Source organism: Ursus maritimus, unplaced genomic scaffold, assembly GCF_017311325.1.
Source record: "Ursus maritimus isolate PB19 unplaced genomic scaffold, ASM1731132v1 scaffold_17, whole genome shotgun sequence".
Classification (NCBI taxonomy): Eukaryota; Metazoa; Chordata; class Mammalia; order Carnivora; family Ursidae; genus Ursus; species Ursus maritimus.
This window is the reverse complement of record NW_024424119.1, coordinates 52,860,447-52,886,302: the sequence shown is the minus strand read 5'-3', so window position 1 is coordinate 52,886,302 and position 25,856 is coordinate 52,860,447. Positions and strand designations below refer to the sequence as shown.

At 57.0% G+C, this 25,856-nt stretch overlaps 1 protein-coding gene and 1 long non-coding RNA gene across 4 annotated transcripts in view; one reads left to right on the top strand and one right to left on the bottom strand.

Moving 5' to 3' along the window:
- The window catches only part of DNM1 (dynamin 1), a 49,606-nt gene extending 28,529 nt beyond the window's left edge, over nucleotides 1-21,077 (bottom strand). The window contains exons 1-11 of one of the 2 annotated variants that reach the window (XM_040631975.1): nucleotides 20,914-21,077; nucleotides 7,330-7,403; nucleotides 6,874-7,023; nucleotides 6,377-6,580; nucleotides 6,057-6,155; nucleotides 5,800-5,960; nucleotides 4,761-4,903; nucleotides 4,501-4,636; nucleotides 4,261-4,326; nucleotides 1,958-1,959; nucleotides 1,306-1,444 (exon numbers count right to left, since the gene is read on the bottom strand). In XM_040631975.1, the coding sequence (XP_040487909.1) occupies nucleotides 1,306-1,444; nucleotides 1,958-1,959; nucleotides 4,261-4,326; nucleotides 4,501-4,636; nucleotides 4,761-4,903; nucleotides 5,800-5,960; nucleotides 6,057-6,155; nucleotides 6,377-6,580; nucleotides 6,874-7,023; nucleotides 7,330-7,403; nucleotides 20,914-21,074 (1,335 nt within the window). In that variant the 5' untranslated portion in view covers nucleotides 21,075-21,077. Of the gene's footprint in view, nucleotides 1-1,305; nucleotides 1,445-1,957; nucleotides 1,960-3,035; nucleotides 3,179-4,260; nucleotides 4,327-4,500; nucleotides 4,637-4,760; nucleotides 4,904-5,799; nucleotides 5,961-6,056; nucleotides 6,156-6,376; nucleotides 6,581-6,873; nucleotides 7,024-7,329; nucleotides 7,404-20,913 lie in introns of both variants that reach the window. The other variant, XM_040631974.1, reaches the window with a different exon arrangement.
- LOC103670287 lies at nucleotides 6,435-9,182 on the top strand. Of its 2 annotated transcripts, XR_005835263.1 has the most exons (3): nucleotides 6,435-6,520; nucleotides 8,012-8,254; nucleotides 8,799-9,182. It is a non-coding gene; the product is annotated as an uncharacterized LOC103670287 (long non-coding RNA). The 2 variants fall into 2 exon arrangements; XR_005835262.1 differs by having other exon boundaries at nucleotides 8,012-9,182.
- Nucleotides 21,078-25,856: the final 4,779 nt, after the last annotated feature.

The window sequence follows — 25,856 nt, the reverse complement described above, 5'->3', positions numbered from 1 at the left end:
TCCCTGGAAAGGGAGGGTTGTTGCCTTCTTTCTAAGCTTTGGCATTTACCAAATGTTTAAAATTGAGAAGGTATTTGTTTAACGAAAAGCCAAAGTTGCAAAAAATTTAGTTATATATTGTCTTCTTTTGTAAAGAGATTTGAGGCGGCTTAAGATAAACTTGGTGTTTTTTAAAATTTAACAAAAGTAAGAGCGTGTTGCTGAGTACTCACGGGGCAGTGGGACCTTGACTCAGCTGTCACGGCAAATACTAGGCAGTGGCGAGTCCCGCCCAGATTTCACTCCACCTGGAAGGGCATGGGCTGGATGCTCATTTGCTTACTGTCCACAGTAGGCACAAAAGTGGGCAAAGTGAGACAGGATAAGGAAAGGGGTGCACGTGACTAATTATGCACGAGCCATGAAACCCGTGAAACTTATCTGCAACAGGAAGTTGAGGCAGAAGTGCCCGCACCGCCCAGCACAGGGAGATTTTTCCAGTACAGGCGAGGCCGGGCTCTCCCCGCGATTCTGAGTCAGCTGGCTGGGCAGGGGCATTCGAATCCTGGAAAGGCTCCCCCGGGCAACTGATTCTCATGCACTCCGCTGGGGACAGCGGCCTTCGGAGGATCTGGCTAAAAATCCCCAGGATGCCCAAAAGCAGACAACTAGGAAGAAGGCAATTTCAAAGGTCACAGACCCAAAAGAGGCTGACCCTGTCCGACGCGTACGGATTACCATAAAGTGAGTAATCCAATATGCTTTCAGGCAAATTGGTTTTGAGGAACTAGGATAGCTTCCCCCACCCCAGGAGGCCTGGATCCCTGATCTATTCCCTCAGCTTCCCTAAATCTGAATCCCACTCTGCTCTTCTCTTCTGAGACTCGGTTTATTCATCTGTAAAATGGGCATCACACTACCCACTTCTTAGGCTTGTTGGGAGGCTTAAGTCAGTTAACAAGGATGCGCCCTTAGCTCAGTGCTTGGCACATACTAGGTGCTCAAGGAATACCAGCCATCCCCTTCTCACCATCGTCACCATTGTTATTCCTGTTGGTGAAAAGGGGCTGCGGAGGATGAGCGGGTTGGAGCAAAGTCTTCTAGCAGAGATGGGGGCCTAAAAGGATCCTAAGTGTAAGCAGACCCAGGGTTATAAGCTGGCACGAAACCTAAGGGCCCAGAATCACCCGGCCGGCACAGGCGCCTGGGTCCACGTAGGTGGCCGAGGGGCTGTCAGGCCTGTTCAGCAGGTGGTTCTGCCCACGGAAGTCCTTGGCCACGAGGAAGGGACGGCCAGGCCCAGCCCCGCCCTGGCGGCCGTCATACCTTTTCGCTACACTTTCTGATGGTGGCCGTGAGCTCACTGACTACCATATCCACACACTTGATACTGGGCTCTTTGAGCTTCTGCACCTGCTTTTTCACTGTGGCTTCAAAAGCGAGGTCAGGTGTGAAGAGGCCCGTCCTGCACCCGGGGAGGAGGAGGGGACAGGAGGAGGAGCAGCCGTGGGCAGGTGGGGAGAAGGAGGAGAGTGAAAGCCAAGCAGAGCCAGGATTCGGGAGTGGAGGATGGCATGGGGGAAGAGAGAGAGACACCGACACAGAGAAAGAGAGAGAACAGAAGACAATGTAAGCGTGGGACCGGCCCTCCCTACCGCCACCCGGGGTCGTCACCTCCCAGGTGCTGCCAGTGTCCCCCAGGGCTCTGTGGATATGGGGTGGGGGACCAAGCCTCTGCTCCGTACAAGGCCCCTTACTGAGTTCAGATCCTCTCCCCAGGGCTTGGCCCCACCACTCTCAGCTCCACTGAGCCGGCCCTCTCTCTTTTTTCCAATGCTATCTTTGTCACAGCCTTTGGGTCCTCCTAAGGGGCTGGCTCAGGCCAGGACCCCACCCTCCCATTCTGTTCAATTCAAGGTTTGCCAGCACCTCCTGCATTCACTTCATCCTGACTCCAAAGCCTAACACTATTCCCTACCTCTATCGGGATTGCTGCATTCAGGTGCCCAGGCTGTGCACTGCACAACTCCAGGGGGCTCCATGTGCATAGACCGTGGTGCAGATGATGCCTCCTGGAGTTGCAGTGTAGCTGCCTGACCTCCACTCTCCAGCTCCCTGTTCTACTCCTGCCCTTCTCTTTCTCCTCAAGGGGCATCCTTTGCCTCTCCTCCAAAAGGGTCTGGAGGAACTCCGCTGGGAAAGACAGAAAGAGAGAAGAGGAAAGACAGAAAGAGTGGAAGTGGTGGTAGAGAGGGGCCAGGGCAGCAGTGGGGAGAGGAAAGGAAGGGAGGCTGGGGGTGGAGTCAAATAAGTACTGGATTTGGAGTCCAAAGCCTTGGCTTCGAGTAACAGCTCTGCCACCTGCTAGCTTACATGACCTTGGACAAATCACTTGATCTCCTAAGCCTCAGTTCTCCTGCTGTGACATGGGTGCCATCCTCCCTGCCCTGCCCTCCTTGGGAGGTTCTGTGAAGCTCAGATGACGTAACAGATGGAAGAGGACTCTGTCCCTGGAAGGTTAGATGTGGATGGAAGGGAAGGGCAGGGTCCTGAGTGAGAGTCCTGAGTGAGGCTGGGGTGAGAATGGGGAGGATGGAAGACAGTGGGGAGTCAGGGTACCTGCTAGACCTGGTCCTCTGCACCCCTCTAGCCATCCAGACCCCAAGAAGGCTCTGTATCTCACCTGTCTGCAGGGCCAAGGTGTCCCTGTGACCCTTCCCTGGAGCCCCCAGAGGGGACCCCCAAAGCTGGAAGGGGGCTCGGGGTCCCTCCAGGCCTATTTTCCCTGAGCTGGGGGAGCTCTTGGTGGGCTCTCACGGTGAATAGCCACCATCACACCTGTCATAAGTGTCTAATCCCTGCGCCTGGGGGCCAGGGGATGGGTAAGGCCCCCTCGGAGAGGCCCCCTGTCTTGGTCTGCGGTGGCCTGCCTCCCCCACCCCGCTGAGGTCTGTACATGCTACCGAGGAGGCGGGGGGATGTGGGGGAAGGAGCGCCTGGCAGCAGTGCAGGATGGGGGGCAGAGGTGGGGGGGCTGGCCCGGGCCACCGGGTTACCTTCTTGGTGCACTGTCTAACCGTGCTGATTAGCTCCGAGATAACCATGTCCACACACTTGAGACACGGTTCTCGGATCTTCTTCACCTGCTTTTTCACAATGGTCTCAAAGGCCATGTCTGGGGTAAAGAGCCCCGTTCTGAACGCCCGGAGCGGGAGAAGGGCACAGTGTCACAGGCCAGCTCCTGCCAGGAGTGCCAGGCCAGGGCCCCACCCGACCCCCTGAACTCTGCCCTTGGGGTCCTCCCACTACCCCTCTCTGGGCTTCAGCGTCCTCGTCTGTAAAGCGGGCGGGAGGGATTCTAATGAAGGACTTCCCATTGACGCTCTTGGGGCAAGACAAGGTCTGCTTATAATTGTCACGTATGTCCTGTCCTGCTTCCCCTGAAGATTCTGTTCATACAAAAGGTGCTATGGCCAGAAATGGTATGAAAACTGCCAAACCGGGTTCTCTTTAAGAGCCTTTCTGGGAATAAAACATTTTATTTTAAGACCAGGAGAGAGATTTTTTTTCTGTGTCATGGCCAATGCAGTTATCAGTCTATAATTTCCATGCCAAACCTTGGAATTGAACCTGAGAAAACGCAGGGACATTTTGGTCTCGTTCACTGCCTGGCACATAGCAGGTGCTTTAAATTTTCTTGTTGAATGAACAGTGTGGATCTGGGTCCTTGAAGGGGGCTAGGCTTTTAAGGAACCGTCTTTTTTCCAGTCCCCCTTCCTGTTCCAAAGGCGGCGGGGTTGACTAGAAGGAGGGAAGTGATGTGGAATGGGGCCGACTTTGGGCTCATGAGACTATGGGAGGGTCTGGAGGGTTGAGAGGCCCCGTCCCATCCTAAAAGGACACAGACCAATACCTAGATGCTCCCGCCCAGGCCCCCCCGGTGGTTCGACAGCTTTGTGCAGCTACCGGGATAGGACTGGGGGAGGCGGTCTCATCCTGAGGATGGGCAGGGGGCCCAAGCCCAGAGGAGGCTTCCCCTATGTCCCTGCTTCCAGGGACAGCAAAGGAGGACAGCAGGTTGCAGGGAGGGGGTGGCCCAGGCCTCCAGTCCACCTCCCCCAGCTCGAGCCTGCTTGACCTGGGAGCCAGAAAGGGTGGAGGGGACTGGGGACCAGAGCTCTTGGTCCTTCTTCAGGGCGGCTCACTTCATCACTCCCTGTGCCTTGGCACCAGACACCACGCCTTCCAGGGGCTCCAGCCCCACTGGTCCCAATAAATTACTATGCCATGGATATTCTTGATGGCGTAGCTGATCTCCCTTCGGAGCTCCTTCTCGTCAAATTCCATCTATGTAGGAGAGGAAGAGACAGCTGGTCAGGGCCTTCCCGCTCCCCAGAAGGCCAAGACAGATGCCCCACTCCCAGGGTTGGGCACCAGGTCAGCAAAGGTATGTGTGAAAGTCCTGGTGGGGGGGGGGTAGTCCTAAGGCCTCCCACGCCACCCCTGGGGAGACTGTCCTACCTTGACTAGCTCAAAGGGGAAGCGCTCATGGAAGATCCGGTTGATGCGGGCTCCCCCTGACAGTTCATAGGTGTCGATCTGGTCCCCTGAGCCCTCGATGCGCTTCTCGAAGTCCACGGCAAACTGCTGGACCATCCTGGAGGGTGGAGAGAGTGGGATGGCGTGAGGGGGCAGCAGCCGCCTCGTGGAGGGGGCCTGGGTGAGCCCTGTGCTGAGGGCCAGCTCAGTGCTGGGGAGTCAGGAGTTGGGGCGGGCCTCACTGCAGCAGGGCCTTGGTCTTGCGCGCTGGGTCATCAGGCCGGAAGTTCTTGTACTCCTCTACCTCCTTCTCAATGGACAGTAGCTGGCTCTGCAGCTTGTTCCGAAGCCCCGGCAGTGTGTCCCGGATGTGGTTGGTCAGTTGCTGGGGGGGCGGGGGGGGGGAGCAGAATGAGACAGGGATGAAGGCCATGGTCACAAACGCAGATGCCCTGAGGGCCAAGCAGGGACCAGGACGCCAGGGGACCTGTGGATGTGGTGAGGTTGAAAGCTCTAGAAGACGGCCATGATCCCGCCCACCACTGCCTGCCCACGGGAAGCAAAGCTGCTGAGGTGGGGCCTGGCGTACAGCAGGGGTAAGAACTGAATTCACGAGTGAGTAACTCAGTTTTCTTTTCTTTTTCCTTTCCTTTCCTTTCCTTTCCCTTTCTCTCTCTCTCTTTCTCTCTCTCCCCTCCCTCCCTTCCTTTTGAAGATCTTATTTTTACATAATCTCTACGCCCATTCTGGGGCTCAAACTTACAACCCTGAGATCAAGAGTACATGGTCTACTGACTGAGCCAGCCAGGCACCCCATGTAATTTTCAATAGAAACCGGGAGTCTAGATTTTTATTTGAAATTAGCTGAGTTTTAGACACCATGAGGGCCAAATAAAATGTGTCTGGGGCAGGGATGGCTGGAGGGCTGCCCCCTTGTCCCCTTTGAGTTTAGGCGTTCTGTAGGGCAATTCTCAAGTTTGGGGGCTTGCTCTGACCAGGTCCCCATATGCAGTATCTCCCTGAAGCTGCACAATGATCTTATGAAACAGGGTTTTATCACCATCATCGCCATTTTACAGATGCAAAAACAGGTTCAGAGAGCTGGAGTGTCAGGTCTGTGGCTTCCAGAGTCCCCAATTCTGCCCCTGCACCACCCTGCCTTCCCCACTGGCTCCCTTCCGACATCACACACACGATGAGGACACCTCTGTGGGTCACCCTCACAAAACACATTTAAATGACTCTGTCCTCATGCTGGTTTCCCCAGGCCTGAGCTCCTACCTGGTTGAGAACCTTCTGCAGGTAAGGTGTGCCCATACGGTCAGCCAAGTGGCGGTAGGACGGGTGGGAGAGGAAGAACTTGCGTTCAGCGGCCAAGGCAGCCGTGATGTCCTTCTTGCCATCAATGTCCTTCTGGCTCCGGTTCACCACCCCTATGTAGCCTGTGGAAGGGGGTCGAAGTCAGGCGCAAGCAGCCTTGCGCAGGGTGGGGTGAAGGAGAAGGGCAGTGGGGCGGGTCAGGGGAGGAGCCTGCCGACCTCTGCGCAGGGGGAGAAGCTTGTTCTCCAGAACGTCGCGGGCATCTGTGCCCTCGTCCATCAGATCCAGCTTGGTAATGACCCCGATGGTGCGCTGGCCTGGGGGGCAGCAGGAGAGGGCCGTCTGCATCTGCACTCGCCCCCACACCGGAGACCACACGCGCTCCCACTGCCACCTGCTCCGCCCATCTCCCTACCCACACCCTCACCCACCGCCTGCCTCTGCTCTCCCGCCTCCTTTGTACTTCACAGAGTGGCATCTCCTGGCACCGAGAGCAGAGACCCAGGGCCTCGCACTTCTGCTGCCCTTAGGAACCTACCCTGGGGGTCCACCTCCTTGGCAACCTTGAGAGCATCGGAGTTGGCCAGGTCGGAGTTGGCCGGGGACACAGCCAGGATGAGGCAGTTCTCTTTGGTGACGAACTGCATAAGCATGTCACGAATCTGGAACTCGATGTCAGGAGGTTGGTCCCCCACCGGGACCTTGGTCATTCCGGGCAGGTCCACCAGTGTCAGGTTCAGCACTGGACAGGGTGGCGAGAGGGCGGGCTCAAGGCGAGGGGCGTGGCCGTGGGCGGGCGGATTAAGGAACTGGGCTGGTTAGAGAGGATCCGCTGGGGAGCTGGCCGCAGGTGGACGGGATTAGGAAAACGCGGGGCTAAAGGGGCGGGGGCGGGGGGCATTAGAGGCGTGGCCAGAGGTGGGCGGAGTCATAGGGTGGAGTTTGGGGGTAGGATGAGCAGAGGAGGGGGGTCGCTGTGGGGGCGGAGCTAAGCGAGGAGGCCAGGAGGTCCGGGGCGGGGCCACGTCGTCTCACCGTGGGGCGAGTAGACGCGGAGGTTGATGGGCACCGGCGAGATGCCCTTGTTAGTGCCAGTGACCCGGTCGGTCTCAGCCTCGATCTCCAGGCGCACCTCCTCGAAGTCGGTGAATTTCTTCCCCTTGCAGTGCAGGAACTCGGCATATTCTGCCCCAGAATGGGGTGGGGGGAAGAAAGGTGGAGGGGTAAGCATCTTAACCTGGACCCCACCTGGGTTCCATCTTCCACTGGGAATGGACCCACACACTCCCCCAAACACTGCCTTCTCTCCCTTCCCTCCCCACAACAAAGTCATGTCTCCGTTTTGCATTTTTATCCCCACTGTCCGGTGGGGGAATCCAGAGCCAAAGTCATAGAGGAAGCAAGTGCAGTGGCTAGGCCGGACCTCTCCTTGGGGATAGAGTGGGGAGGCTGGAGAGGACGGTCGGACTGCTGGCGGACGAGAGCACATACCTGTGGTGGCATTGACCAGCTGCAGGACCAGGGGGCGTCGGGTGACAATGCCTGACCCTCGGGGCAGGAAGTCCCTGCAATGAGTTGGTAGTGAGAGGAGGGTCAAGGCCTGAATAGGCTCCGTCTGTCCTGGGGACATCTGTCCTGCCACTGGGAGTTCCAACCCTCTCCCAAAGTGCCCACCACACTTTAGCCCAAGGGTTTCAGGTCACTGAGGGGAAATGGCATCCGGAAAAGGTGGAAGGGACCTCCCCCAAGTACCCGGGGTCACAGATTTATGCGTGTGAGCTGCCAGGAGACAAGACCAGTAAGCCCCAGATCTCTCTCAGGTATGCCCTGTGTTGGCTCCGGGCCAAGAAGAAGTCCCTGTGCCAACCCAGTCACTGCCATTCAACTGTGGCATGGGGTGCCCCACGTACCCAAGTGTCCAGTGGCCACAGAGTGGATCTCAAGGAAATGGAGCTGCACCTTCTCCTCTCCCTTCCTCTGTGGGGGAAGGGCAGCATCTCACTTCCCCTTCCTGGGGGCCCCATCTGGCTGGGGTTGAGGATGAGAGGGAGTGGGGGGAAGGAGGAGGCAAGGAAAAGAATTCATGCTTCGTAAGTGCCTAGTGCATGCCAGGCTCATGGACTCCACACCATAGCCTTGTGAGGTAAGTGCTGTTATTATCCCCATTTTGCAGATGAGGAGACTGAGGCTCAGAGGCGTTCAGGCTGCATAGACGGTAACCAGCAGAGCAGACTCCAGACACAGATCGGTTTGACTCTGCTGTGAGAGCTCCCTGCGCTTCAATCCCTTGCAGACCCAGTCATTGAAGGACGACCCCTGAGGGGTCCCCGAGTCACTGCTCCAGACCTGATGTGTATATACCCCAGATATCTGCTTGTGCCAATGTCAACCTCAGCAGTCCTTTTGGCTAGCTCTTGTGGGTGCTCATTCTCTGTCCTGTCAGCTCTTCTCACTTCCACCCCCACCCTCAGCCCCACCCAAGCCAGCGCAAGCAGCAGGGCGGAGGTCTCTGACCAGGCTGTCAGAACTGCAGTCATGGGATCCCCAGGACGCAGGAAAGCGGGGAGCAGGCTACAGCCTGAGGGACTGGAGGGATCCTGCTGGCCACCTCATTCATGGAGAGGCACATGGAGGCCCAAGAAGGGGAAAAGACATTCAAGCCCCTCTAGGATTTGGACTGAGCCTGAGAAGAAGCCAGGTCTCCCACCCCCAGCCCAGAGTCTGACCTGGACCACACAGCTTCCTGCACCCCCCCCATCCCCCACTCCCCGGTCGGGAGGGTCCCAGGCACAACAGAGTAGGCCCAAGCTCCTGGGTTCAGGGCCGCCTCTTGGGCCCTGGGGAGACCTCTTCCTGCCCTGCCCCTCCTCTGGGGAGATTAGGAGCTTATAGGGAGGAGTCAGCTACTTCTATGGGGAAGGAGAAGGGTGACAAATCCCGCATTTATTCATCATTTCCAGGTGCCAGGCAAGCACTTTTCATTTTTGCAAGACTGAACTGTGGAAGGGCAGGGCCAGCATCTCTTCGTCTACCACGGCATCCCACTGTCTAGCCCAAGGCTTTGCACGCAAGAGGCACTTCATGAATGCTGCCTGAATCCCCTGGTCCTCAAAACAGGGCTCTGGCATGGAAATGATCATTTTACAGATGAAGCAACTGAGGCTTAGAGGTAAAGTGACTTGTCCAAGGTCACCTGGATGGGACTGGCAGAGCTTTCATTCAAACCCAAGGGCCTGTTGGGCCCCAGAGACTAGGAAGTTCCCCGTCAAACTCCGCTCCTCCTTCAACCCAAAAAGCCAGACTTGGCTGTTTATGTAATTCAATTAAATTCCGTCTCGGACATACTTGGGAGCAGCTGCCGTGTGCCAGGCCCTGTGCTGGGCCCTGGGGATGCGAGGTGATGAGTCAGACAGCTCCCTACCCGGTGGAGGAGCTCACAGTGTGGTGGGAGAGACAGACAAGGAAACAGATAATGTAATGCAGTGTGACACGTGCTAGAACGGAGACGCACCGGGCAGCACAGAGAAGGAGGGGATGAACGGGGCGGTGGGGAGGAGGGGGAGGTTCCTGTCTCTACTTCTCCCATCCTTTACTCACTCCTTTGGGGGGTGACTCTCTAGTATCTGGGAACCCCCAGGGCTGTGTAGATAGGACATCTGTTCTCATAGAGGCTAGGGTGGGCATGGGGGCGCAGGGTCCACGCTTTCCCCCACCAGCTCCTCACCCAGCAATACCATGGCAACTGCTGTAGCCATGGAAACTACAGGAGGGGCTGGGAAGGATAGGACTCCCCACAGAAAGCCCCCCACGCAGAGACATGGACCTTCCCTGGAGCTTTTCCCTGAGAGCTGCCCCCCCGCCCCCGCCCGGCACAGATGAGCTCACTGGGCCCCAGCAGACCTGCAGGTTGGAGGCCAATGAGCTGTCGCATGGAGGGCATGGAGAGCCCAGGGCCCAGCTGCGGGGTGGTCAGGGGTCTGGGCCAGGCTTCCCCAAGACACTGCCTCCCCAGGGCTACTTAAAAGACAAGCAGCTTATAGGAAGCAGAGATTAGAGGGGCAGGGCTATGTGTGGGAGTAGAGCCCCTCCTCAGACCAGGATCTCTTGGGGCCAGGGTAGGGATGGGGGTGCCTGGGTGGGGAGAGTCCCCATCTGTGTCATGGCCCGGGTTCTCAGAGTGAGGCCCTCACATGGCCCACAGGGGCAGCTTGTTAAAATGCATGTTCCTCAGATATGCTGGGTTAAGATCTAGTGGGACAGGGGTGGGAGGAGAGGGAATCTGGATTTTAAACATGATCCCTAGGGGCGCCTGGGTGGCTCAGTTGTTAAGCGTCTGCCTTCGGCTCAGGGCGTGATCCCAGCATTCTGGGATCGAGCCCCGCATCAGGCTCCTCCACTGGGAGCCTGCTTCTTCCTCTCCCACTCCTCCTGCTTGTGTTCCCTCTCTCGCTGGCTGTCTCTCTCTGTCAAATAAATAAATAAAATCTTAAAAAAAAAATAAACATGATCCCTATGTCAGTTTCACGTTCCCTTTCAAGTTTAGTGGTTAGGAGCCAACACCAGGCAGAGGCCCTGGGTTCGAATCCTGCCTTGGCCATTCTGCAGGCTGGGCAAGGTACGTTACTCTCTGGGCCTCAAAACCTTCAGCTGCAAACCAGCATCACAGAAACTGGGTATCATCCACGACCACACATGGGCTGCAAGAAGGTCCATGGAGGCTTTTCATGCAAAGAGCTTAGCCCGGGCCTGGTACACAGTAGGCACTCAGCAGCTCTAGGGGGCTGCCCGGGGTGCCGCCTGTTCTCAGCCCCCTTTCTAGGATAGTTCCCAAATTTCAGCAAGAAATGCAAGATCCCAGAGACCGCTCTGTCTGCCTCCTCCAGGCACTGACTCCAATCTCGGGATTCTGACCACGAAAGGTTAGGGGCAGATGATGCAAACTGCGGAGGAGAAGCTTTCAGAGACCATGTCATTCCTCCAGCATTGTCTAGAGGAGGGGACAGAGGCCCAGAGAGGCGCAGGGAGGTACTGGCAGGGGACCAGGGCCCCACGCCTGGGCAGGCAGCAAAGAGCACTGGGTGGTTCACACGTCCAGACTGTGAGATCCTCGCTCCTTGCCGGATACCTTTGCTTACCCCAGGCCTGGCATGCAGTAGGCGCTCAGGCAACGCTCAAGGGGGCGAGCATGGCTGAACAGCTCCTGCCTTCTACCTGGACACGCTGTCCCACGGCGCTCTGTTAAAGCGGGGTTTCAGCCCGATCTGGCCTCCGGCCAGTGCCACCCCGCACCTCCCACCCAGCTCCTGCTTAGGCTGAGGGAGGACAGAAAAAAGTGTGCTGGGCCCACCAGCCCCGGGAGCCATGTGGGAGGGGTGCATGGTGGCATGCCAGCTCTCCCTACTCCTTCTGGACAGATGGTGGTTTCCCGAGGAGGCCTCGCCTTGCCATCTGCAGGGGCCCCTTCAAAGCCGAAGCCAGGGAGGATGAAGTAAACACCTCTCGAGACCTCCGAGCACCACATGCTATCCTGTCCGAACTGGCACGGTCCTACCCAGAGGGGTCTGGAGAAAATACACCAGAAGCCCAAAGTGATCCTCCCCTAATCTACTCTAGTGCCTGATCTCTGGGGCCAGAGCTCAGGGACCCCGCTTCCCAGGTCCTGTTGAATACAGACAACAGCAGCAAGCAGTGTGCTCCGTCTGGCGCGCACCCAGCAGCCGCCGTCCTTCTAAGTCTCCTCTTTCCTGGGCTCTGAGGTCAGACAGGCCTGGCGTTGAATGTCAGAGCTGCCACTCAGGAGCTGTGTGGCTGTGGACAAGTGACCATACCTCTCTGAGCCTCAGTTTCCACATCAGTAAAATGGGTTGCTGTGAGGCTGACATACCTTGATGCCTGAAGAAACGGTAGCTACCAACGATTATAAATAACAGAACTTGCTGAGCAAGCTGAGGGCACAGGCTGGGCTCCCACCCAACGATGCAGCACAGGGAGGGAGTTGGAAGGTGGGTCTCCTGGGGGCTGGCCGGAAGAGTGGGCGGGTGTGCCTGGATATGTCCAGCCAAATCTTGCCCCTGAAAGTGCAAGGCAAGAGAGGCAGGCCAGCTCCGAGGTGCCCTCTGAAGCACGGAGCTGGGGTGGAGGGGAGGGAGGGGGTGGGCCAAGAAATACAGTGGGGACGAGGTGAGGCGGCCTCCAGGCAACAAGTCCCTCTCTGTTCCCGCTGCCCCAGGAGGCCCCAGGCATGCCCACATCACACAGCCCATGAATTTCCAGCTGAGGTTTGAACATTTCAGAGCAGCCCTGACCTGACTTCCCCTCATGCTCTGATGTCCTGAGAGCAGGGACTGGGCTCGTCCCGTTTACCACAGTGGCCCCAGTACCCAGCATGGAGCAGGGCAGGTAGCTGGCACAAATCAAAAGAATGATTTGAAGACAAACTCCTCCGGGCGCCTGGGTGGCTCAGTTGGCTGAGCATCTGCCTTTGGTTCAGGTCATGATCTCAGGGTCCTGGGATCAAGTCCCACAGCGGGCTCCCTGCTCAGCGGGGAGTCTACTTCTCCCTCTCCCTCTGTGCTCACACACTCTCTCTCTCTCTCAAATAAATAAATAAAATCTTAAAAAAAAAATGAAGATGAGCTCCTCTAGTTTTCCCAACATCACCCTCATTGTACAGCGTGGAAACTGAGGCACAAGGCAGGGAAGGGTGTTTCCCAAGGTCATAGTGCAAGTTGGTGACTGGGTAGGAGAGCACCCAGGGCTCTGCACTCCGAGTGCAAACTCTCTCCTCAGCAACCATTTTCCCTGCTAAAGAAAAGCGATGATCTTTCCTTCCTCCTTATCCTTCCTTCCTTCCTTCCTTCCTTCCCTCCCTCCCTCCCTTGCAAGTGTTGATGACTTTATATTTTCAAGATGGAAATAGATTTCTCTTTTGCCTCCTACTTGCAAAAATCATATGTTCTCCCTTTGAAAACATATTCAGAAAATACACAAAATGTTTAAAAATAAAAAACAATCGTCATCCCAACACCTGGGGACCACCATTGTAAACATTTTCTCATTTACAATAATAATCACGGCAAACACCGATGGCTCGCTGACTGCTGGTCAGAGGCTCTGCATGGTGCTCGAAAATCTGCATCATCACGAGGTTTCTTTTTGGGGTGCTGGAAGTGTTTTAAAATTAGACTGTGATGATGGTTGCACAACTCTGTAAATACACTAAAAATCATTGAGTTGTGCACCAAAAACAGGTGAGTTTTATGGCACGTAAATTATACGTCAATAAAGCTGTTTAAGAAATCGGTGTCCTCTTTTTTTTTTAAGATTTTATTTTTAAGTAATCTCTCCACCCAAGGTGGGGCTCGAACTCACGACCCCAAGATCAAGAGTCACATGCTGTACTGACTGAGCCCACCAGGCCCCTCACTGCATCCTCTTTTTTTAAAAAATTAAACTAAATTTATTTATTTATTTGGGAGAGAGAGAGAGCACAAGCAGGGGGAATGGTAGAGTGTGAGGGAGAAGCAGAGTCCCCGCTGAGCAGGGAGCCCGATGTGGGGCTTGATCCCAGGACCCTGGCATCACGACCTGAGCCGAAGGCAGAGGCCTAACCGACTGAGCCACCCAGGCGCCACCCACCCCCCAGCCCGCATCCTCTTAACTGATGCTCGCGTGGCTGTGTGAGGCTGGTGTGACGAGAGACGAGGTCAGGGACCCCTCACGTGCCCACACACGCCCTGGGCTCCCGCCCACACTTACGGAGAGGCTCTGTTTGCCTGCCAGCTCATTAAGGCCAATTCCCAAGGCATTCGATACAGAGCTACACGTGGATCTTTATTTCTTATCGCCAGTAGCTCAATGCAAAAGAATCCCAGCTCCGCCACTAAATTATCTCCCAGCCCCGAACCTCGGTTTCCCCATTAGTGAAATGGGACGCAAGCCAGCAGCTCCCTCCTAGGGCTGCTGAGGGGATGCCTGAGATCCTGGCTGCGGGAGGTCCTAACGGAGGGCGCCCATTGGTGGTACCATGAGCCACCTGAGCGCTCGTGGGCTGGGGGCCCTGTGTGTGCCAATGAGCATTGCGTTCCTTCAAATTTGGGACTCAGGTCAGAGGTGAGCGTGCATCCACCTGCTGAGATTTCTCTCCGCATCCTGCCTGGTGGCCTCCTTTCCCTGTGCTCAGGCCAAATGCATCTGAGCTGGAGTGATGAACGAAGAGGCACTAATAAACAGGTGAGATGTTCCCATAACCATGGTTGGGGCTGCTGTCTAAGGCAGTGGCCTCTCTCTTCCTCTGCAGTCCCTCGTCCCGGGAGAAAACTGAGCCCTACCCCACACACCGAGGGGCACACGGCATAGGGGGAAGAGGGTGATCAGGGAAGGCATCCTGGAGGAGGTGTTGGCTAACGTGAGACTCGGAGGATGAGCCAGTGAAGGAAGAAGACGAGAGCATGGTGAAAATGAGGACAGCATATGCCAGGAGAGTGAGGAGGGCATTTTTTTCATGAACTGCAAGATACTAGGGTGGACCGGCAGGGTGAGACTGGAGGGGACGTGGGGCTGGGTAAGGCAGGCAGGCCTCCGGGGCCCAACTGAGGAGTGAGGGGCTCGGCTTGGAGGTCAGGAGCCAAAGAGGGCTTCAAGCAGAGGGGGTCAGATTGGGAGGCCATAGAGAGTCCCCATGCTGTCAGGCGGAGAACGGGTTGGGGGGCACGAGAGAAGGCTGCCCCAGGAGCGAAGACAAAGGTGGGGGCAGCTGCGGTACAGAGAGATGGGAGGGCTGGGGGCAGGGGGCAGGATCCACCGGGCCTGGGCCTGACTCGCATGGGGAGGATGACCCAGGAGGGACCTGGGCAGTGGGAAGATGCCATTGAGGAGACTGCCTTGAACACCTTCCAAGGCCAACAGTCCTTTTTCCTGTGCCTGCAGTCGTTCCAGCCATCCCCATACAGCTCTGGTTCCTTAGCCTGATTTCAGTCCAGGGAGGGGTCAGAGTCCAGAGAGAAAACCGGGGAGAGCAGAGGAGAAGCTGAGGGGTGTGATAGGTGCGCACGAGGGCAGGGGGTGAAGAGGGACTGCCATGGAGGAGGGGGCTGCTACCCGTTCCTGTCCTGCCGCTCATTCCATGGCTGTGGGACGTGAGGCAGGCTCCTACCCTCTCTGAGCCATCTCGCCATCTGAAAACCGGGAATGATAGTCTGCTCCTCCAACTAACAGGTTGTTGGTTCCAAGAAAATAATAATCAGCACTTCCCTTGGCCATGGGGAATCTCTAGAGCAAGGGGTCCCCAGGGGCCAAGGGTCAGGGCCCAGCTGGAGCCCATGCACCCTTCCTAGGCCACACTCCAGTGCTCTGGAATTCCCTCTCGGTCTCAAACCCTCCTCCAGGGTCTGTCCTGCCAAGGGTGGGGGGGAGATCCTTTCTGGCACCGCGGAAGGAGCTCAGATGTGAGGGTGGGGTGTCGCCTGTGAGCCCAGGAGGCCCCTTCTGGTACAGGATGGAGTAAGAAGAGACAAGGGCAGCTTGGGGAGAGGGGCCACCTGTCCCCACGACGCCACACCCCATCACGGAACTCTGAGGAGTCTGAAATTCTAAATTCAAACCCAGACTGTCAGGTTGTTATGAAAGTGTGTTTGTCAAGGTGGGAGGGCAGAATGCATTGTATTCAGCGATCTCTTAGCTTGATTTATAACTGGAATATTTAGACATCTGGCACGTGGGCCTCCGTTTCTGCTCTTGTTCCGTGCCTGATAACACTGTGCCCTAGACTGGCTTTCTCCACGCCCCCCCCCCGCTTCCCCCCACCCCGCCCCACCGCTGCATCCCCTCCCCTGATGTTCTGACCCTGTGACCCCAGCCAAGGTCAGGGAAACTCGATTCTATTGGAGCCTGGATCCGATACTGTCTGCCAGAGTCACCTTTCATTCCTGACTCCTTGGGGCCTCTGGCTGGGGCGGGGGCTTTGAGAAGGTTCTCTGGCCTGGGCTGAGCCCGTGAGTCCGGTTGCGGACGTGTGTTCAGCACGCGGCAGGTGCCTGCTCTGAGCACCCGGAGTCTGGAGCACAGGGTGGCTTCCCAGCAGGGAGTCGGCTTTGCAGGTGCGGGTGGGGGCTGAGGGGCCACTGGTGCCTCCTGACTTTCCTGGTCTCACTGGGGCCTCCACTCCTCGCTCGGCGACACCGTCCTTTGTCTGGGTTCTCAAAGCCATTGGGCTCCTTTCCTTCTTGGGCCTTTGCTCAGATGGGACCCTGCACCTGGGGTGTGTTCACTCCTTTGCCTGACCGGGTCCCTTTCTTACTCAGGTCCAGCCTCAAAGGCCACCTCCTCAAGGGGCCTTCTCTGGCCCCCCTTACAACAAGCCTCCCTTCAATAGAAGCAAATGTCAGTCCCCTCTCCCCCCTCCAGTCAGCAGCTTTCCACCTGGGATGTCTCAGGATAGCCCCTAACCCTCTTTGGCCTCTGTCTCCAAATCTGGGAATTGGAACCACTAAGATGTATCCCGAAGAATTCAGAGGATGAGAGCTTAGTAATGGGGAGTGGGCTGTCCCCTACCGGAGGGCCTGGGGATGACCAAGAGAGGGGCTCTCAGAGGTCAGAGACCAGCACCACGCCTGCGCTGGGATGAGAACATGGAGGAAGGGACACGGAGATAGGTAGGAGGCAGCGAGCCTGAGCAGGGATAGGCAGAGTCACTAGGGAAACCCAAAACCTTGCCTCTCAGGCCACCCCTTAGGCTCTGGGCAGAGGCCCACTCACCAGGCCCCCCGCCCCCACCACAGCCGGCCTCCCAGCCTGCCCCCCATCCAGGCGGAACGGACCTGGCACATCATCTCTTCGAGGCCTTACCCCAAGCGTTTCGTGGGCATTATCTCAACACTCAGACAATCCCATGAGGGAGGTGCTATTATTATCCCCATTTTACAGATGAGGAAATAGGAGCCGAGCAGAAGAAACATGCCCAAGGTCACTCAGCTTGTAAGCGGCAGGGCTGAGCGACAAACCCAGGTCCGATTCCAGAGCCTGAGCTCTCAGCCCCTCTGCCACATTCGCACCCGCCGTAGCCTCCCCAGGGGCCAAGAGGGCAGGGAGGGTGGGTGCTACCATTTGTCAGCCCACCTGGCACCAGGGTGAGGGGAGGGGAGCGGATCCTGAGAGCTTGTCCCAGGACACCCCACTCTTGGTCCTGGACAGGTGTCGCAGGGAGGGGGCACAGAGCCAGGGGCAGACAGAGGGCGGCCTAGGGCAGCAGGTATCTGCTCACAAAATGCTGGGGTGTCCTGGGACCCACACACACTCACCCCGAGATGATCTCATCTGCTCCCATAGGTTTAAATCCCGCCTCTACGGGATGGATGACTTCCAAATTTACTCTTGCAGCCCGCCTTCCCTAAGCTTCCAGCTTGCCTCACCACGCTGCCCACCTTACACTTCAGACTCGACACGCTCAAAATCGAGCTCCTGATCCTGCCCCCGCCCCCCAAACCTGCCCCTCCCGTCCTGCGATAACAGCACCAACACCCACCCAGAATCAAAGACACTGACGTCATCCTCGAGTCCTCTTTCCTCACCCTGCACATCCCGCCGGCAAGTCTGTGGGACTTTCCTCCAAAATGTACCATGAACCCCACCATTCTCCTCCTCCCTGCTGTGAAAGCCCTGGCCGAGCCCCCACTCCCCCGTCAGCACCTGCACACTGGGGCAGCCTCCTCATCTGTCCCCCGCCCCCTCCCCAACTTACACACTTGCTGGAATCAGCTCAAGGCACTCCGCTACTTAAAAGCTTCCGGCAGTGATGAAAATAAACCTAACTCCTCATCAGAGCCTCGGGGCCTTGTAGAAGCACCCCCTGCCCACCTGTCTGATGCCATGTTGCCCTTGCGCACCAAACACCAGCCACAGTGGCTCCTTTCTGTTCTTTCAACACGCCAAACTTGTTACTGCCCCAGGGCCTTTGCATTCACGGTTCCCTCTGCCTAGAATGCTTCTCAGTCCCATGACTTCTCATCTCAGATGCTACCCCTTCCTAGAAACCATTTCTGACCTCCCTTTTCCCTTCCACAGGACTGACCACATTCTCTGATTTCTTCGTATACGTACGCCTGTGTTTACTATTTCAGAGATGCCCCCTCTGGAATGCAAAGCTTTCGTCTTTTCTACCCTAGACTCTCCAGCACTGTGACACCGTGGACACTCCATGAATGTCTGAATGACTAAATGAATTAGCCTCAGTTTTCCCTTCTGTGAAAGGGAGACGAAGAAAGAGCATGGATCCAGACAAGCCCTAGCAGGGTCCCGAGCAGCTGCTGTGCCACTTCCGCTCCAGAGCTGACGACGGGGCCCTCCAGGGGTGCCCAGGGGCCCAGGCTGGCCTGCGACAGCCTCTGCTCCCTCTGGTCTATTTTTCCACTTCCTCTCCATGGGGGGTTGGCTCCTGGGAAGCCCCGGGGAGACAGAGCGGGAGACGGAGAGGCCGTTTCCATGCTCACGGGTCTGGGGACCCAGGCCGAGGTGGAGAGGTCAGGAGCCCGTGAGGGAGCAGGTGGGGCTGGCTAGGAGTCCCACTGAATTCCCTACAGGTGCCCCTGCCATGGCCTCCTCACTAGCTTTCATGAGGATCAGATAACACTTTCCCACCCACTCCTCCAGCTCAGGCCAAGCCCTCCTCACCCACCCTGGGCCTGCACCTGGATACCCCACGCATTGTCCTGCAGGGTCACTGTCAGAGGGCTGCGTGTGCAGGGGGCAGCGAGAGGACCCGGGCCTCCGAGGGCACAGTCCACATCTTGCTGCACTCAGCAAGCTCACAGGGGCCCAGGTCAGCTGTGTTGCCTACTTGTTGGCACCTGCCTCGGCCGGACAGTGAACTCCAGGAAGAGAGGGACCAGGTCGGCCTGGGCACACATGGGTCCCCAAGCCTCACTGACCACCAACAGCTCTCTCCCATGTGTTTACAAATGGGTGTGTAAACCCATGAACTCCCTGGAGGCACAGCAGCAACGGTCCATGGTCCCATCCTACAGATGGGGAAGATAGAGGCCCACGCACCTGCATGTCCCTGTGCCCGGTTCAGGGCCTGGCTCCCAGAGGCTCTCAAGACTGAGATTAAGAACCTGGGCTTTGGAATCTAATAGATGTTGTCCTTCCTGGCAGGGGGACTCTGGGCAAGGCATCTAACCTTGGGGTCTGTCTCCTCAGCGGCAGGATGGCCATCATGGTACCTGCCTCATGGGGCTGCGGTGAGCCATCCTGTGGAGAATGGCGTGGGGCACAGGAGGAGGGCTCAGCAGAGGGGGGGGTGAGGTCCCCACCCCCGCCCCGTGCCTCCTGCCCAGAGCACACAGCCTGGAATAAGCACGCGTTCAGCAAACGTTCAACAGGCGAAAGGTAGGAATACAGTTTGTACACTAAAATGCTGCATTTCCGTGGATGCTTTTTAAAGCACTAAGGCCTCCGGGCTTTGCTGGGTCAAGTGCCCGCCACCCCCTCACCCTGACTGCTGGGCCACAGGGAAGGGGCCCATCTGTGTATCTCTTGCCTATTTGTCTCTGCAGCTCTGAGGGTCACGTGAGCAGGAGGGGGGCTCTGTGGGAGCCCATCCCCAAAAGACAGACGGCCTCCCCCGCTGCTGACCAGATGGGCCCAGCCACCCCCATGGTGGCTTTCCAACACCTCCCAGATACACTGCTCCAGTCAGAACCCTTCCCTCCAGCCCCAGGGTTGGCACTGGGCTTCCCAGGTCATTTGAGGGGCAGGAACAACCATCCAGGGCAACCGTCCTTATTAGAGGTGGGGAAACAGGCTCAGAGAGGGCAAGCGACTCTCCTGAGGCTTCACAGCAGAACCTGGCTAGGACCCAGGATGTCCCCTCAGAACTGCTGCCCCTCTGAGGGAGGGGCCTCTGCTCCCCTCTCTCACATGCCAGTAGCTTCCTTAGCAGTGAAGGTCACTGGGAGAAAGCTAGGGTTTCTGAAGAAGGTGAGGGAGGGAGATGACCGAGTGGGGAGGCCAGTGTCACTGCCTCCTCCTCGTATGCTCAGCCCCCATCTCCCTCCCGGGAGAGCCCCATCCTCTTCTCAGCCCCCAAAAGCCATCCCGGCCTCCATTTTCTCTGGGGATCCTGGGGGGGGGTCACGACCCCACCTGCCCCCCTAAACCTAGGACCTTTTGTCTTTGCGGTTGCCCCCACTCCCTGCCACCTGGCCCTCCCAGCGCCCTGTGGGATCAGAGGCAGGAGGGGGATTAGGTTGTGCAAATGGCTCCCCCCTCCCCGCCATCCTGCTTCCCTGTCTTAGTCATCTCTGCCCTCCGCCGCCTTCTCCCTCCATTACGATCCCTCTGCCAGGCCCGGGGGAGAGCGACGGTAGCAGGCGCCCCCCGCCCAGGGGCGGCGGCGGAGCCAGGGGCCGGCGGCTCGCAAGAGGATCAGAAGCGGTCTCGCCGCCACCCCCTCCTGGTCCTACAGCACCCCCAACACCCCCCCCCCTCCGCCGCCGCGCTGCGCACGGATGGCGGCGGGAGCTGCAGAGGTGTGTGTGTGAGGGGGGAGGCTGTGCCTGGTCCTCGATGTCCGGGGGCTGTGTCCTCTTCCAGGGACACAGCTGGGGAGGGGGGTCCCTAGCCACGGTCCAGGGATCCTCATGGGGGAGGGAGCTGTCTTCCGTGGAGCCTAGGGCTGGGGAGCACTGCCCTTGGGGTGCTGCCCGCTCCGAGGGACGCGGGAGCCGAAGGGAGGCGCTGAGTAATGCAGGCCCCCTTGGTGCCTATACTGGGGGAGGGGGGACCCTTTGCCAGGGTCTCTTAGCAGAGCGCTGTCTTCCCTAAAGGATGTGGCGGAGGAGGGGGGCGTGATACCGTGGCCGGTGGCTTGACGACGTTTGCGGACAAGCGGGGGGCGCTGCCGCCCCTGAGGGGATCTCGGGGGGTGGGGGGCACCCTCCGTCTGGCTGGAGCCGGGGCGCGCGCCGTCCGCCGGGGCAGCGCCAAGGGCTGCGAGGTCGCGGCGCCGTCGGGGCCGGGCGCGGAGGCCCGGGGACCCGGGCTGGGGGCAGCCCGCGCTCCGGGGCGCGCCGCTCCTACCTGCCTACGAAATTCTCGAGCACCGAGCTCTTGCCGGCGCTCTGGCCGCCCACCACGGCGATCTGCGGCAGGTCGAGGTCCGCGTTCTGGCCGATAGCGGAGAAGGCGTCCTGCAGCCGGTTGACCAGCGGGATGAGATCCTCCATGCCGCGGTTGCCCATGCTCAGCGGCCGAGGCCCGCGTCTCAACGCCGTCGCTCACGGAACTCGGCGTCCGCCGACTTTCAGCCGCTCCCGCTTCCACTGCGCCGCGGGCCCCGCCCCTCCGTGAGCCGAGCTGAGCTCTGCGCCGGGACGCCGCCAGAGGGCGCCCACGGCGCTGCGGGCCGGCCGCCGTGCGCAGGGGCACCCTGCGGCACCATGGGGATTGTAGTTTTCTCCATCTGCGGCTTCTGGGGCGCTTGAGCCCTATCTGGGGGGCTCTGATGCTGCACCGCAGCTACCATTCCTGGAAATGGGCAAGGTCTCATCCCCAGTACCGGGCCTCTCGGATAGTAGTCATGGCTGTGGGGAAATTGAGGCTTAGAGAGAGATGGGTCTTATTCAAGGTCACGTCTCCCGACCTGGAGTTCCATTCCACCTCACTGCCTTCTACTCTAGGTTCTGACACTTATTCATGGCGGCATGCCCTTCCCGCCTTTGGGCCTCAGTTTCCCTGTTTCTAGAAGGAGACAGAACATTAATTCAACAAATACTTATTGAGCACCTACTATAAGCCAGCCCTTGTCGTAGGCAGTGGACTCACAGCAGTGAACAAGACCGACAATGTCTCTACCCTCAGATCTTACACTGGGGTGTTGGAGACAGACAGTAAATGAAGAAACAGGTAAATGATATCGTAAAAGTGAAAATAGTTTACACTAACAGTGATGGAGGAAGTAAACAGGGTGTGAAGAGAGGTGGCCGTGTGGGTACAAAACATCCACTTAGCCTGGGAGGAGGTGGGTGGTTCTCTGAGGAGGTGACATTTGAGAAGAGACCTAGGTGATGAGAAGGAGCCAGCCACAGGCAGATCAGGTGGGAAAGCAGGCCAGACTGAATGAACAGCGGATGTCAGGGCCCTGACCCTTGCAAGGCCTTCTTGGGAGAGTTGGGACTTCTTGTCCTAGAGAGTGTCTGTCTTTGCCCCAACCCATCAGGGTGGTGGTAAAACTGGGATTCAAAGCCAGGACTCCTACAGCCCTACCCTAGGTATCCCGTTTCCATGGAGAGGCCATGGGCCCCAAGCCTAGCCATCCACCTCTGATTCTGAGGAACCTAATTTGGACTGCCCACAAGGAGGCTAGGAAGGAGAGGCCAGCTTACCCTGTGTGGGTGGGCATCAGCAGGTCACCCTGTATGGGAATGTGGGGGGTGGGGGAGCACTGCTGGGAGAACAGTGGCCTGAGAATCAGAGACCATGATTCACTCACTAGTTTAAAGCATATTACCTGAGCCAGGCACTATGCTAGACCCCAGAGAAAAAGCAGTGAGCAAAACGGACACAGTCCTTACCCATATGTGGCTTATACCCGTATGTGGAAAAAGAGGAAGAAAGCACCAATAAACCAATAAATATGGCTGTCAGATGGTGATGGGAGCTTTGGAAAGCAAGAAAGCTGGGGAAGCTTGGGGGGGGGGGGCAGTGTTGCTCTTTGCTTAGAGCCCTGGGAGTAGGATTCTGCTAAAAATGTGAGCAGAGACCTGAAGGAAGTAAGGGAGCGACCCGCATGGACATCTGGGGGCAGGGGATTTTCCAGACAGGCAGAGGAAAATGAGCAGGCCCTGGGCTTTGGTCAAGCTGGGTGATCCAGGTCCCTTCCTGTTTCTGAGCCTCAGTTTTCTTAATCTGGGTAATAGGGATAATGAGAGCTTAGAATCACTGTGACGGGCCTGGCCCTGGCTTGGTGCTCAGGAGAATTTGATTAAACCAACCGATGGAGCCCTCCAGGCAGCTGGAGCCTCAGCTGTAAACATTGTGCCTCTCGAGTAACTGCTCAGCACCAGCCCCCTTAGTATGCTCTGAGAACCAGAGAGGGCAGAGATGAAGCCTGAGCAGAGCCATTAATCTGGGGAGGGGTGCAGTGTGCAGATGTCTGCCCAGAGGGGTGCCATCACGGCTGGGTTGTTTTTCCTAATTACGGTAGTGAAACTTACTGTAAAAGTCAGACTTTACACAGTATTTGCAAGTTTCTGGTCATCCTTCCACCCACAGATAACCACTATTTATAGCTTTTATGGTGTTTATTCTCTGGTTTGTCCCCTATATATTCATTTTGTTTCATTTTGTTTTTACAGAAATGGGATCATAGGCCTGGTACTACTGTATCTGATGCCAGACCAGCAGCTTGGACATCGCCTGCAGTTTGTCAGAAATGTAGCATCTCTTGGGGCATCTGGGTGTCTCAGTCGGTTAAGTGTCTGCCTTTGGCTCAGGTCATGATCCCAGGGTCCTGGGATCAGGCCCCACATCGATCCCTGCTCCTCCCTCTCCCTCTACCTGCCGCTCCCCTTGTTCGTGTTCTCTCTGTCAAATAAATAAATAAACTCTTCAAAAAGAAAGAAAGAAATGTAGAGTCTCAAACTCTGCTCATGGCCTGCTGGATCACAGCCTGCATTTAACAAGAACCAAGAGCCCCAGGAGATTCCTATGTGCAGCAGAGTGGAAGAAGCTCCGATATATATTATTACATGCAACTTGAGATTTGGTGGGGGGTGGGGTGGGGGGGAAGGGTTTAACAAAATCATTCCACAATTTACCTGGAAAAAAAATTTTTTTACACCATTGGGAATTGGCAAGAGATTTTTTTGTAAAGCATGATGATGTTGGGGGCTTGTGCTAGCAGGCAGTAAAATATATTCCCAAACTGTAATAGTCACGCTGTGTGGTAGCATCATGGGAAGAGATGGGTAGATTCCTGGAGCAAAATAGGTCTGGACGTAGATCGACATGAGGATAAGAGTTTATTATGTAATAAGGGTGCAGCTCAAATGAGAGGCAAGTAAGAGGCCTCCAGATGATGCTACAGCCTCAGACTTGGTTTCAGATGCAAAGAGATGGGGCCTCTCTTCTCCCTCTGAACATAGTCCATTGGGGGGCTTTGCCAGCAAGGGACTGGTTAAAAGCAATTAACATGAGTCTCGCCCTGAATGGTGTCCCCAACGAGTGATCAGCCATCATCTTCTCTGGTCTTCAAGGAGTCAGCACAAAGTCATGTACATTTTTAAACATGCTTCATTCCCTCCCCATGATAACGTCATCCAAACCGATTACAGCAAATAAGAAAAAAGAAAGTGAAAACCCCCCACAAGCCCACTACACACACGTATTTATTGTTTTCCAAAACCGGGATCATAATCGTGTATGTATTTTGTAAGCTGCTGAATTCACTTCACATCATACTGTGGGTGTTTACGTAACCTTTGAAAGCATAATTTCCGATGGCTGTGTGCTACTCCTTAAGTCGCAGACACCGTGATTTACCTAGCTGTTCCCCTAAAGTTGATTGCTTTCCAGACAGCTATGATAAATAACTTTTCCATGAATGACCACTGCCTTTAAAAAGTCTCCTGATTATTTTCTTAACCACATTTCCTACAAGAGGGGTTACCAGGTCAAAGGGCAGAACCCGTTCAAGAGTCTTGATATTGAGAATTTGCAGATTGCTTTTCAGAAAGATGAATCAACACAGGATCACGAGTATGAGCATTATTTTTAGTTCTTTTGTTTGTTTTTACTTTGGCAATTTGCTAAGCTCACTCTGTGCCAAGTGCCAGCACTAAGCATTACGTAATATTATCATCACACCCACCCAGGGAGGGAACACCCATTTTATAGACGAAGAACCCGCTCAGAGAGGACTCCCCTGGGGGCCCCGGTCGCCTAGCCAGAAGGTAGTGGACCCGATTCAACTTCCAACTTCTGCCAGCACCCAGACCAGGGTGTCAGCGTGTTTGCCCCGCCGGTCTTGACTCGGCCCCTTCTCTCCCTCCCCATTAGCTCCATCTTGGTTCTCATCAGAGTGAGTTTTCTAACGCGGGCGGGGGTGATACTGTCACACCCTTCCCCAGCGCTCCCTGCCCTTGGCCTAAATTATGCCCAAGGCCAGACCTTCAAAGCTCCCACGGTCCAGGCTGCCCTTCCAGCCAAGGGCGCGGCGTCCTACACTCAGGCCCCTGCCTCGTGCTGTGGCCACGCTGAGCCACTTTCGTGCCTCTAAATCCAGGCGGAATTAGGCACCGGTGCCGCCGCCCGGGGCTGCCGCGGAGCGGGTCCAGAGCTTTAGGGCCGCGCTTGTCACTCGACTGCAGGGATTGGTTGACTCACTCGGGCCTCCGCGGCCGAGCGCGCAGGGCCGGCCTCCAATCTGCGTGCCTCTAGCGCCACCGTGCGCCGTGCCCCCCGCACAATCGGCGCTTCAGGCAAAAGAAGTCGATTGCCCTGGGTTGTTACCTCCAGGGACCACTTCAGGTAACAGAAAAACGAAAAGGGATCACTACTTAGTAACCACGGTTTGTTTGGCTCAGTGACTCCATGTGGGGACCAAGGAGAGGGGAGCTGGGATGAGGGACCGAGTCGTCATTAAAGGGTCCTTGGGGCAGGACACCAGGCTCAGGATGAGCTCTGTTTTTCATAATGGAACTCAGCCCTCCTCACCCCCTCCCGAGTCAAATCGAAGAAACCCCTTGAGACGGACCTCCCCACCCCCTTCAAGGGCAAAGCGTTCTGCCAGCTGTGCGTGTCACCCTCTCGTCCGGTCTCGGTCCCCGAATGTGCCGCGGCCGGCTGCACGGCCCCTCCCACCCCAGCCCCGCGCGAGGCCCCCGGATCGCGGGACAGCGGCGGCCACGGGGAGGTCGGTTGGGGACGGTCCTTCTCGAAGTCTCCCGCGATGTCCCCGCCAGAGGACAGACCCCTCCGGGAGACAGACGGACCTCGGGCTCGGCGCCGCCGGTTCCCAGGGC